The sequence below is a fragment of the Corythoichthys intestinalis genome, chromosome 16, assembly GCF_030265065.1.
Source record: "Corythoichthys intestinalis isolate RoL2023-P3 chromosome 16, ASM3026506v1, whole genome shotgun sequence".
In the NCBI taxonomy this organism is placed as follows: Eukaryota; Metazoa; Chordata; class Actinopteri; order Syngnathiformes; family Syngnathidae; genus Corythoichthys; species Corythoichthys intestinalis.
Window position 1 is genome coordinate 34493638 of NC_080410.1, and position 12643 is coordinate 34506280.

Sequence of the window (12643 nt, forward strand, 5' to 3'; positions counted from 1 at the left end):
TTTCTGTTGAGTTTGAGTCACTGCCTATTCTTTTGGGTTATTCCCAGGTCACTTCCTGTTCTGTGACTCATACTGAACAGGAAGAGACCCATAAAATACCCCAAAATCAACAGGAAGTAACAAAATCAACAGGAAAATGACCTTAAATGGCCCAAAATTACCTCATTGCCTGGCATTGGCTGCCACTACCAGCCATAGACATTCAATCCGTTTGAAGTGGGAGGGATGGCAGCGAATGAACATGTTCGTTCGCTGCCACCCTCCCAGTTCAAACGGATTGGACGTCTACAAGTGATAAACTCATTTCAATTCACAGCAGAAGCTTGTTTTTTTTGTTTGTAGAATATCCTAGAATGATCTCCTGACCAATGTATCGATAATTGCTGTATCGCCATATCGTCAGCTCGTTATCGTGAGCTTTGTATTGCAAATTGAATCGTATCTTGAGGTTCCCACTCCTAGTATTAAGTCCAAATGCATGTGGTGAACGGGGTCAGAGCTACATTTCTCACGCATATGAACATAATTAATTGATGGGCTAAATGATCAATACAAAATCTGTATTGACTTACTTTCATGTGTATTGGTTCAGGTGATACACCGTTAGATTCAAACCTTTGTTTTCAAAAACGGCTCAAAAATTTTGAAAGCTTGCAGAATAAATTTCTGCATTTTATTAGCAAATTTGAATTTCAATATTTGAACATAAATTATATTAGCATACACAAATACAAACTTATTGATAATCTCTTAACTATTCAGGAATGCAATAACAAACATTTGTCTTAAGATCACTCAACATTGTCGAAATAAATAAACATAACTGAAAAAAACTTTGTCAGGGAATAACAAAAATGGAGCGTTCCTTAGGGTAAAACAGGTTTTGTCCACAAGCACAGCTAAACAACAAAAAATTAAAACTGTTTACCTGAAAAATGTCTGCGTAGGCTGCAAATAAAAATATTTTAAATAATGTAGAAAGTAAATACATTTTAAATAAATGCAGCCAATCAAACGTGCGTTTGAGGGGACAAAATGCACCGGCACATTCAGCAAGTAAAAAGCAGTAAATCATGTAAGTCTGAACATAATGAAAATGATTCATTTAAGAATGGAAGTGTCAATTCTATCCTTACAACATATGTGAAGACTATCTACATTACTTGTATAACAGAATTCATTATATAATGCAAATAAGGTTGCTTAAAAGTTGGTGGGGACAATTTGAGCATCCTGAAAATTTGTAGTTATGTCCCTATGCAAACCTACACCCTTAATACCTTGAGCATGCGTCTTCAAATAAAGAACATTTATTGTTTGTCCCTTAGGTATAGTCATGAACATACTACAGTATTTCTCTTCACTAGTAATGAAGAATATCTCCACGAAAGACGGTAGGCCTAAAGCAAGCAGAACAAAGCTAAAACCACTAGTATCTCCTCGGCTTGGCTAATGCACGTGGTCCCCTGCAGTGTTGTCAGATTTGGAGGGTTCCTGCCCATTTGAGCTATTTCCAAAGACGAGGCGGGTTGATATAATTTGGGCTACTTTTGGGAAATGTTTTGATTAGTTTTAACACTTGTGTGTCTAATACCTTGAAGTTCATCTTCTTTACTGAACGAGTATTTTAGCGCCTTACAATGTATGACCTGTGAACTGCATTTCATTTCTGATTTGTTGGCACGAGTCAAATTCAGTAAAAAATAAAATATTAAAATGGCATTGTAGTAGCGGTCCCCAGAGGCGTCGCGTCCCATTAGGCCAGTACTTCTCAAATAGTGGGGCGCGCCCCCCTGGGGGGGCGCAGAGCGATGCCAGGGGGGGCGCATGTGACCTCGGGGAATATGTTTTTTTTTTCTCCTTTTTTTTTTTTTTTTTTTTTTTTTTTGGCCGTACTGGAATAAAGTATACTTGCACATCCACTCAGTGGGTGGCAGTGGCGCTCTCCTTTTCAGAGTGCGCGCAGTATTTATGAACTAAGGAAGAGCACTCAGCACAGAGTAGTGACGGGATCTGTCGTTCACTTGAGTAAACGAATCCATTCCGGTTCGTTCAGTAAAACGATTCGTTCAAACGAATCGTTCAACGAATCGTTCGCCCCCCTCATCTCCCTCCCCACCCAAATGAATCGTTCGGTTAGTGAACGGGAAGTGACGTTGCCGAACGAATCACCAAAGACCGCTTCGCAGTATAACTGAACGGGAAGTGACATTGCTTGGTCCCTCCCTCTCTTGCACATTGACCACTCGTCGTAGTTTCAGAAATGAGTGACAGGCGATATCATTCTGCTCTCAGAGACAGCCTCGTCTCCCTCCCGCTGCTGCAAAAGCGAGGGAGAACTTCCGCGTCGTCTGTCCTAGTTCTATGGGCTCAAAGTCATGGCTCGTGCTTGCATTTCGAATTAGGACACGGTTAAACATTTTCCTTTTGAGGGGGAAGTCGGGGTTTGGGGTCGGGGGCGCACGGACTTTCTTTAGCATGATCTTGCTCACATATACAATGCTGCTGCTAACAGCCAACGCGGCATGCCTGCTGTCACGAAAATAAAAATAAATCGAAAGTTTAATTTCTAATTATGGAACGGCCAACACATCATATTAACCTCTCGCTCTGTTGTATTTTTGTTTTTTATTATTAAGATGATCGTTTTGAATTTTTGCACTGGTATTAATAAATAAAATAATCCGGTCAGCTCCCCTGTCGTCCCCGCATCTCAGATCGTCAAATGCTGACGAGAAATAATTGTTTGCTTTATGATTTCGCCTTTCTACTCTCATTAGTCTGTTAAGAAAAATGTAGACATATTGCGACATCTCCCGTGTCCGCGCGCTTTGTTTTTGGGGCGCTTGAGTAGCACATGATGGACGGATTGACATAATTTGTCAAACCAACCGACACCCTCTGACACGGAAAAAAAAAAAAAAAAAAAACACTCGGAAAAAATTGACATGTATATACAGTTTCATTGCAAATCAGTATTATGGTGATCATACTAAATATTATTTTTTTTCTGTGCACATATGAGGTACATATCGCTGCCATGAAGCCTCCATATAGTGACAGTTCTCTGCCCGCTTCACTGCCGTCACGCGACCGCAGCTCAGGTTTTGCTTGCCTCGTAGCTACGAGTGTTTTAAATTACTGTAAATTTGATAGTATATCGTCATAGGCACAGTCCCGAGTCTGTTGAGAAAAGTAGAACACTAAACCATGCTCGCTAGATTTGTGTGGTGTTTTTGTCTTTTTGAGCAGCATTTGATAGGCTCCACGTTAACAAATATGTGACAAAGTCGTTTCCTTTCATTTTATGACTCGTTCACCGCATAGTCATTACTGGAAAGTCAAGTTAGCAGCAAGCTAGGTCAGGAACCGGAGGACCGAATCACTGAACGGGAAGTGACAAAACTCAGTCTTTCCCCCCTGCCTGCACGCTGGCTGCTTATTGGCCACACGTGGAAATGAGTGACATACGCCATGATTCTGTTTCCGCTCCCTCCCCTGCCCGCGATGAGGCTGGCGTCTGATTGGTCGTGTGCGATGTCAGAAGACGCTGCCGCTTGCTCAACGCCCTCCCACGCAGCGAACAAGCGCCACCAACTTCATAGAACGAATCAGTGCAGATGGTGATTAGTTCGGTCTCGTTCACCCAAACAATTCGTTCAAAAAGAACGAATCGTTCGCGACCGATACAACACTAGCACAGAGCACACACAGAAAACAGATATGAAGAGCAGTGCTCCGCCGCCGTTTTCGAAAGCCGTTTTCCGACCGGACTAACTCACGTAGCGACCCACTGTCTTGTCCGGTTCTCACGTCGCCGCCCGAAAAGTGCCATTTTCGGCTTGGAATCGTCACGACGACCGCCCTCACCTACGGTTCTACCTCGGCCGCCGAGAATGCGTTTTTTTCGTGCCGTTTGCCTTTTAGTTTTGACTTTTACTACAGTGGGTAATGAGGAAAGACCACTGTTTACTGTGTCTAAAAATAATTATAGCGGACAGCCAGAAGCCAAAACAATTAAGACGCCACTTGAAGACATTAGACCCCAATCTCATTGATAAGCCGCTTGATTGTTTTTCACCGAAAACGGCCGAATATTTCCAACAATCGTTCTGTTTTGTCAGTGTAATATCAGTAAACCCATTAGCATTGTTAGCATGCTCATTTCAAGATAACTCCACACCATTGCAAAGGAGGTACAAAAATAGAAACTGTCCTTCTGTCCAAGGACGCTTTTTTTTTTTCTTTCTTTTATTCAGTTTTGTTTTTTCGGTCAAATTTTTTTGGCATATTGTCGTCATGATTGAATGTTTCTAATCAATTTTAATTTGTTATTATTTACTGATTTTATTACATTTTATTTTTCTGTATCAAATGGTAAAAAATTTTCCTTGAGTATTTTTTAATTTGGATGGGACTTTTTTTTTTTTTTTTATTCAGGCAAACTGATGCGCGTCAAGTCTTCTCTGTTACAAACAAAACAATGTTAATAAAGTTATACTTTATTATAAGTTGATCTATGTTACTTTTTTTCTTTATTAGGAAAAAAGGAAACAATGTTAGGCAGATGCGTATTTATAATGGTAATTTTATAGACAAATTATACTATTACAGTGGCGGCAGAGAGTTTGGGGGGGGCGCGAAACATTTACGTCTTCCTTGGGGGGGCGTAACAGAAAATAATTGAGAAGCACTGCATTAGGCAAACCAGGCAATTGCCTAGGGCCCCCAGCCAGCAGGGGCCCCCAGAGGGCCAACAGATTTAGCACAAGCAGCTTTACTGCACTGTCGCAGCGACAAGTGTAGAGAGTTTTGCAATACCATGGAATCATTTGGCAGATTGTCTAACGATTCTGTTATCAATCCCAATCAGCACTAACCATGTCACGTAGATTATACATGTTTAAGAACGTCCAATCAGCTATTAATACCACATGATTGCTTAAAGATTGACTCACCAAGTACTCTCTGGAAAGTCCTTGCCGAGTTATTTTACGTTGATTTTCACAGGCCACCTCATTATTCATGTGACTACTTCAAAAAATAGTGATTTTTACCAAAAAAAGTCTATTAATGGGTCTATCATATTTCTCGTCGAATACTCTGTAAGAAAAATGTAACATATATGCATCTAAAATAATCCTAAACGATTTTATTAGCAATTTTAATACTCCTTTTAGCAAGGTTTCTTGGGTATGCATACGTTCCCAAAGCAACCAGTCCTGTTATTGTCCTACGTCACAAGCGCTGCGTATTCTGGGAGCGAGAATAGGCGTACGGTGCGCATTTCGAGCAGAGGACGGCCACCTGTTAAAATGTGTGCGTCCATGAACCAATGTAAGTACATCCATATGAGTCAGTGTAAAGTGCTTAGTTTTTGCCACTTTTATGGCCAAGATGACCGCACGTGCACGCAGCGCACACTCGCACCCCCCCCACCTTTGTGTTCATTATACTGCGCGAGTATGTATGTGTGTCACGTGACTCAGAAGGGCCCCATGTTGCTTGTTGCCTGTGGCCCCCGGGGACCCTTGCTCTGGCGGTCCCCACCCTGCTGTTGACATCAATCTAAATAGAAATACTTTTTCTAGAATACACTTTGGAATCAGCACTGGAAAATATTTTCAAAGTTGCTCTTTGAAATAGATTTCTATTGACAAACATCATTTTAACGTTTAAAAATGAATAAATATACAGCTTATCTGTGGTGTTACCAGGATGCCAGGCGTGGATGGGCATTAGTCTTGCCTGGGGGTCCAAAAAAAAAGAAAAAAAGCTACAATGCTAAAGTAGGTCGAAATCCAGCATAGGGCTACTGCACCTTAAAACATGTTTTGTTTTCTGTTTTTGGGATTTGGTCTAAACTAGTGCTGTCAAACGATTAAAATTTTAATCGAGTTAATCACAGCTTAAAAATTAATCGTAATTAATCGCAATTCAAACCATCTATAAAATATGCTATATTTTTCTGTAAATTATTGTTGGAATTGAAAGACAAGACGGATATATACATTCAACATACTGTACATAAGTACTGTATTTGTTTTTTATAACGATAAATCAACAAGATGGCATTAACATTATTAACATTCTGTCAAAGCGATCCATGGATAGAAAGACTTGTATAGTTCTTAAAAGATAAATGTTAGTACAAGTTATAGAAATTTTATATTAAAACCCCTCTTCATGTTTTCGTCTTAATAAAATTTGTAAAATTTTCAAACAAAAAATAAACTAGTTGCTCGCCATTGTTGATGTCAATAATTACACAATGCTCATGGTGCTGAAACCCATAAAATCAGTTGCACGTAAGCGCCAGCAGAAGGCGACAAAACACCAAAAAACAAGTAACAAATGGACATGACACTGTGCTGTCATTTTAATCTGAGCGGGGCATGTGCGTTAAATGTGTCAAATATTTTAACGTGATTAATTTTAAAAATTCATTAACGACCCGTTAACGCGATAATTTTGACAGCCCTAGTCTAAACAAATAAGAGTTGATTTGATTTTATTTGACTTGGAACACATCCATAACTGAACAGTATGGACATGCAGGTGACAATGTCTTTTTTAGGTAACCTATTGTGATTCCTCGGTTTTATTATTATTATTATTATTATTATTATTATAGTTATTCTTTGTTCCGCAGCCCCTTTGAGCTCAATTTGTCCTCCTTAGGATGCTTCAAAATGCACAAAAATCAGCAGGCTGGTCAAGACCAGTGCAATCTTTGATACTGTGTAAAGACAAATTCCAAACACACTATGTAGCGCCCCCTAGCAGTCATTCTTTGTCCCGCCGAAGCTTTGAGCCCTACTTTGAGCCCCTCAGAATGCTTCAAAACTCACCAAACTCAACAGCCAGGTGAACACTGGTGAAAACTTTGCTAAAATGTACAACAACAACAACAAAAAATCCAAATTTGCGTAAATGTGTGTAGCGCCCCCTAGGAACAAAACCAACATCTCATTTTTTTATTTTATTTTTTTTAAGGTGAAAGAAGAGGTAACAATGCAAAGGTTACAACTTAGAACACATCATTTCTATATTAATGGGACACCATACGCGGTGCCCAGACTGCCGTTAGTACTACATCCAGTTTTCTTTGGGTGGGCAGAGCGTGTCCGTGGGTGGGCACTGACCACCTATGCCCCCCCCCCCCCCCCCCCCCCCGGTAACGCCCCTGCAGCTTATTGTGTTTTTTGAAACAAATTCAGTGGCGCCACCAGGGGGTGGCCAGGGATGGCCACGGCCACCCCTATAAATTGGTTGGCCACCCCGCTTGCCAGTATATCGTTAGATTGGTGTAGCATCAGTTATGCATTTCTTCCCAAATGAATCCATTTATTTTGTTTAGTTAAATGTAGGGCTGTCAAATTTATCACATTAACGGGCGCTAATTAATTTTTAAAAATTAATCACGTGAAAATATTTATCGCAATTAACGCATTCGCGGTACGACTCATTCACGCATTGCCGGAAACAGCCTACAATAGCGCCGTTTTACTTATATACAGAGATAAGAGGCAGAGTGGAGTAGATACAAACATTCATTGGGGCTGTGCTTTTAATTGGTAAAAGCTTTGTCATCTCTCCCACAGCAACTATAAATATTATGGGAAGTGAGGTGGGGAAGAATGACAGGAGTTGATCTTTTTCTTTACACCCTGTAGTGTACCCAACGCAGAGAAGATGTAGCATTTGCAGCCACCACACAGTCATGGTTGCACCACTTCCCATCATGCATTTGGGCAGAACAGTTAGGTCGCTAAAGTATCATTTACTAAAAGCTCAACAAATACACTAGATGGCAATATTTAGTCACAATATACAAACTCACATTTATCCTTTAAGAATTACAAGTTTTTCTATCCGTGGATCCCTTTCACAGAAAGAATGTTAATAAAGTTAATGCCATCTTGTGGATTTTATTGTTATAATAACAAATACACTACTTATGTACAGTATGTTGAATGTATATATCCGTCTTGTGTCTTATCTTTCCATTCCAACAATAATTTACAGAAAAATATGGCATATTTTGGAGATGGTTTGAATTGCGATTAATTACGATTAATTAATTTTTAAGTTGTGATTAACTCGATTACAAATTTTAATAGTTTGACGGCCCCAGTTAAATGTACACCTTATGCCTAACATATACATAACACAATAAAACAGAATTGTTGTGGAACTCAAAATGTTGACTGGACAGTTATGGACTATGCACATTCAATCATTAGTAACGTCAAATATTACACAATACACCAAAGTATATCAGTAGCCGTGTCCTTATGTCTTTCTGATAGTTTTCCCCTGACCTTTTTACTGCAATAATATAATGAAAACCTGAAATTATGGCTTTTAGTTTTGGCCACCCTAAGATTTTAAGTGGCCCCATCTGGCCACCCTTATGAAAAATTTCTGGAGGCGCTACTGAACAAATATACAGTAGTTAGCCTTTTCTAAAGAATTATAGGAGATTTAGTCCTATTGGCGAAACAGCCAATTCCACTACATTGTGTCCATCACTGTTTCTGGTTATAATACGAAAAATCTAAATGTTATTGTATAGGGGGGAACTTTTTGAAAGGGAAGATGTAATTTGGGTTGGTTTTGTTGAACTGGGAGGGTTTTACGGTGTGACTGGGCTGGATGCCGTCCTTGAATCTGGCAACCCTGAATCGCTGCTGCCTCTCACCTGGCTGGCTCACCTTACACCCACTCAAATGACACATGACACTGCAGAGTCCGGCCCGCTGCCATGGAACCAGCGTACCGGGGTCTGGGTCGCTGTATTTGTTGTTTCTGGCTCGCCGTGGCCTTCGACGTCGTCGGACTGCTCGTCCTTCTCATCGGGGTGTTCGTGAACGTCTTTTTCTACGACTTGCTCATTTACGCCGGCGCTATTGTCATCTTTCTCAGCCTCGTGTGGTGGGTGTTTTGGTACTCGGGCAACATCGAGGTGCTTGCCTCCGAACTTGAGGATGACGTAGGTCTAACAAAGAAGGACAAGAGCGGCATTGGCGGTGCGGTCCGGCGGCTCTCCAATCGCCTGGCCGGCAGCATCAGGAACTCGCTGCGCAGGAACGGAGGAGTAGCAGCCGGTAGCCTCGGCCGGCAGGGAGGAGAGCGAGGGTCGGCTGCAGATGCGGCTGTGGCCCCGCACTTGGAGCAGGTGGTCGTTGCCCTGGCAACTTTGAAGCCAATTGATCGAACTTTACAGAAGTATGATGCGGAGATGCCGACCACAGCTACAGAGACCTCACCCACGTAATGGAAGGTGATCACTCAAATTCGTGTTGTATTGAAATCCAGAAAATAATTGCATTACATTGTTGTTTTTTTTTTTTTTAAATGGAAACTAGATTTTTTTGCGAGTTATTTTTGGGGGGAATTTACGATGGAAACAAAGCAAAAATAGGACTGATAATTAAGTCATATATTACAAGATTAAAGTCAAAATATTGAGAGAAAAATAAATTGTTATAATACTATCAGAAAAAATGTCACGATATTGCGGGAAAAAAGTTTTTTTCCCCCTCATAATATTACTTAAATCTTGTAAAATTACTTCATTTTTTTCGTGATACTACGACTTTAATCCCATTATATTAAGAAGTATGACTTTATTCTTCTATTTTTATTACATTTTTCCCTTCATCATTGCTGCTTTATCTCGTTGTATATTACAATGTATGACTTTAAGTTCAAAATACAAAGATAGTCTTGTAATATTGTGACTTTATTCTTGAGGTTTTTTTTTTTTCCCTTCTGGACCTATACAACTTCGTTTTACTCACTGCCCACGCATGCTTAGAATTGTTAATTGTGACCTTGCACATGATTTTAAATGTTTTCCACTGTTTTATCCATAAGGTACTTCAAACTGATTGTGTGACATGAAGTTCTTTATCTACAGTCATGTGCAAAAAATAAGACACCCATTTAATATTCAGTTCTTTATTAAGAAATGTTAACATATCAATTTCTGATCTTGTTTTTCTTTATCCTGGAAAAGAAAATGATTTAATTGCAGGTAAACAACAAAAATTAACATTGTTTTACTTAGTAAACCAAATATATCAACAAAAATGCATATTCTAACTGAGGAAAAAGTTAGGACCCCCTATACCACCTAATAGCTAGTGTTACCCCCTTTGGCTGAAATAACTTCAGTGAGGTGCTTTTTGAAGCCATCTACCAGTCTTTGACATCAGTCTGAAGAAAGTTTGCCCCACTCCTCATCACAGAATATACTTTCAGCTGTGAGATGCTTGAGGGGTTTCTTGTATGTACAGCCTGTTTCAAGTCACCCCACAGGATCTCAGTGGGATTAAGATCTGGGCTTCGACTCGGCCATTCCAGGACTCTGCATTTCTTCCTTTTCAGTCCTTTGTGGATTTACTGGTATGTTTTTGGTCATTCTCATGTTGCAGGGTCCAGTTTCGCTTCAGCTTTAATTTTTTCACACATGATCTCACATGTTCCTCAAGCACCCTCCGATACACGATAAAATTTATGGTGGATTCTATAATGGTGTGCTGGCCAGAACCTGCTGAAGCAAAGCATCCCCAAACTATGATACTTCCACCTCCATGCTTCACAGTTGGTATGAGGTTCTTTTCCTTGAATGCTGTATTGGGTTTACAATAAACATGTCCTCTGTTGAGGTATCCAAATAATTCAATTTTAGATTAATCCGTCTAAAGAACATGATTCATTATTTGTCTTTGTCTACATTCACTCTGGCAAACTTCAGTCTGGCCTTCATGTTATTCTTGGAGAGCAAAGGCTTCCTTCTTGCTCACCTCCCATGAAGGTTAAACTTGAGAAGTCTCTTCCTGATTGTATAGGCATGCACTTCCACATCAACAGTAGCAAGAGCCTGCTGTAGGTCCAGTGATGACATTTTAAGGCTTTGGAGACTTCTTTTAGCATCTTGCGGTCTGCTCTCAGGGTGAACTTGCTTGGACAGCCAGACCTGGGCATTTTGGCAGTTGTTTAGAATGTCCTCCACTTGTAGACTATTTTCCAGACAGTGGAATGGGTGATTTTATATTCTTTTAAAATCTTTTGAAATCAATTACCAGACTCATAAGCGTCTACAATCTTCTTCCTGAAGGCCTCAGACAGCTCCTTTGATCTCACCATGGTGGTTTCTCTCACTTCAACAGTCAGTCACTGTTGAAAGTATTATGCGTTGAAGAGTGGGGCAAACTTTCTTCAGACTGATGCCAAAGGCTGGTAGATGGCTACAAAAAGCGTCTCACTGAAGATATTTCAGCCAAAGGGGGTAACACTAGCTATTAGGTGGTAGGGTGTCCTAACTATTTCCTCAGTTAGAATAGGCAACTTTGTTGATATATTTGATTTAAAGAGTAAAACAATGTTAATTTTTGTTGTTTACCTGCAATTAAATCACTTTCTTTTCCAGAGAAGAAAAACAAGATCAGACGTCGATATGTGAACATTTCTTAAAAAAGAACTGAATATTTAATGGGGTGTCCTAATTTTTTCACATGACTGTATGTGATTTGACTGCAGTCTTTTTTGGGTCGTAAACGCATTACTATACTAAAAAGTTGTGCTTTGTCAGTCACAAACCACAAGGTATCAGAGGCTAATTATTAACCTTTGTTCGTTATCCACTAAAAGACCACAGCAGTTCAAACAATAGAAACCTGATACGCACTTCCTTATAATGGTCATAAAACACTGAAGCGAAAAACTCATGAGTAAATAATTTTTTAGAGTCACTGACTCTATTTTATTTCTGATTTTCTTGCAGAGACTTTGTGAATTCAACGCTGACCTGAGGAGAGTCTCCAAATGCTTTTTTCAACGGGGGATGATTGATTCATTTTTAATTTAATTTTTCTTCTTTATTATTGTTTTTCAACATCCAACACCATGTTGAATCAAGAAGCAAGCAAGTGGACGTGGCTTATGAATATTCGTTTGTAACATATGTCTAGATGGGAATGAATGATTTGTATTTTGAATAAAAATGTTTTTTTTTGTTGTTGTTGTTTTTTTAAAATAATTAATACTTTATGCATTTAGTTGAATTTATTTTAAAATTCATTTAATTCCAGTCTAAAAACTAAGCTTTTTTCAATCTGCACACTGACTTTTTATTTTTTCTAAATGGAATCCCTAATTGTTTTTTTTTCCGAGTGTGTTTTAAAGGTGACCTTGAGTGCCATACAACTTTAAGAAAATGCTATAATTCTAAATAGCTTGGTCCATTTTACCTAAATTGCTTGTGTCACATTAATGTGACACCACTAAAAATACAACGAAAAGAATAAACAATGCTCATCATGTACTGTAGAAATATTTGTCATTTCATTGTTGAACCATTCTGTTGTTTTCCAGACTGCTGTATGTAGTTTGCTATTGTGGTTGTAGTTTACAGTGATGTAGAAGTGGCCAAACAAGTCACATGGAAGCAGCTCAATAAAGCCGACCCATTCCAAAGGTTGCTGATCATTAACGTCTGTTATCACTCTGAATGGAAACACGGAAGCGTGCTGCCAGTTTGACATTTTTACAGCAGTATTATAACCAGTGCATTTATTTTTACCACACATTTTTGTTTTAGTAAGTTTTGCTTTATATACAACCCCGAGCAAAA

At 39.4% G+C, this 12643-nt stretch overlaps 1 protein-coding gene across 1 annotated transcript; it reads left to right on the forward strand.

Annotated features, from left to right (window-relative positions):
- The first annotated feature begins 8704 nt into the window (after positions 1 to 8704).
- Positions 8705 to 12426, forward strand: si:dkeyp-72e1.6 (transmembrane protein 238-like). Its single transcript, XM_057817671.1, has 2 exons — positions 8705 to 9286; positions 11795 to 12426. Exon 1 carries the CDS (start codon positions 8768 to 8770, stop codon positions 9278 to 9280), a length of 513 nt encoding a protein of 170 aa, XP_057673654.1. The 5' UTR covers positions 8705 to 8767; the 3' UTR covers positions 9281 to 9286; positions 11795 to 12426.
- The last annotated feature ends 217 nt before the right edge of the window (positions 12427 to 12643 follow it).

Excerpts from the sequence above, each read along its gene's own strand:
- si:dkeyp-72e1.6 (XM_057817671.1), top strand. The coding sequence starts at position 8,768 with ATGGAACCAGCGTACCGGGGTCTGGGTCGCTGTATTTGTTGTTTCTGG.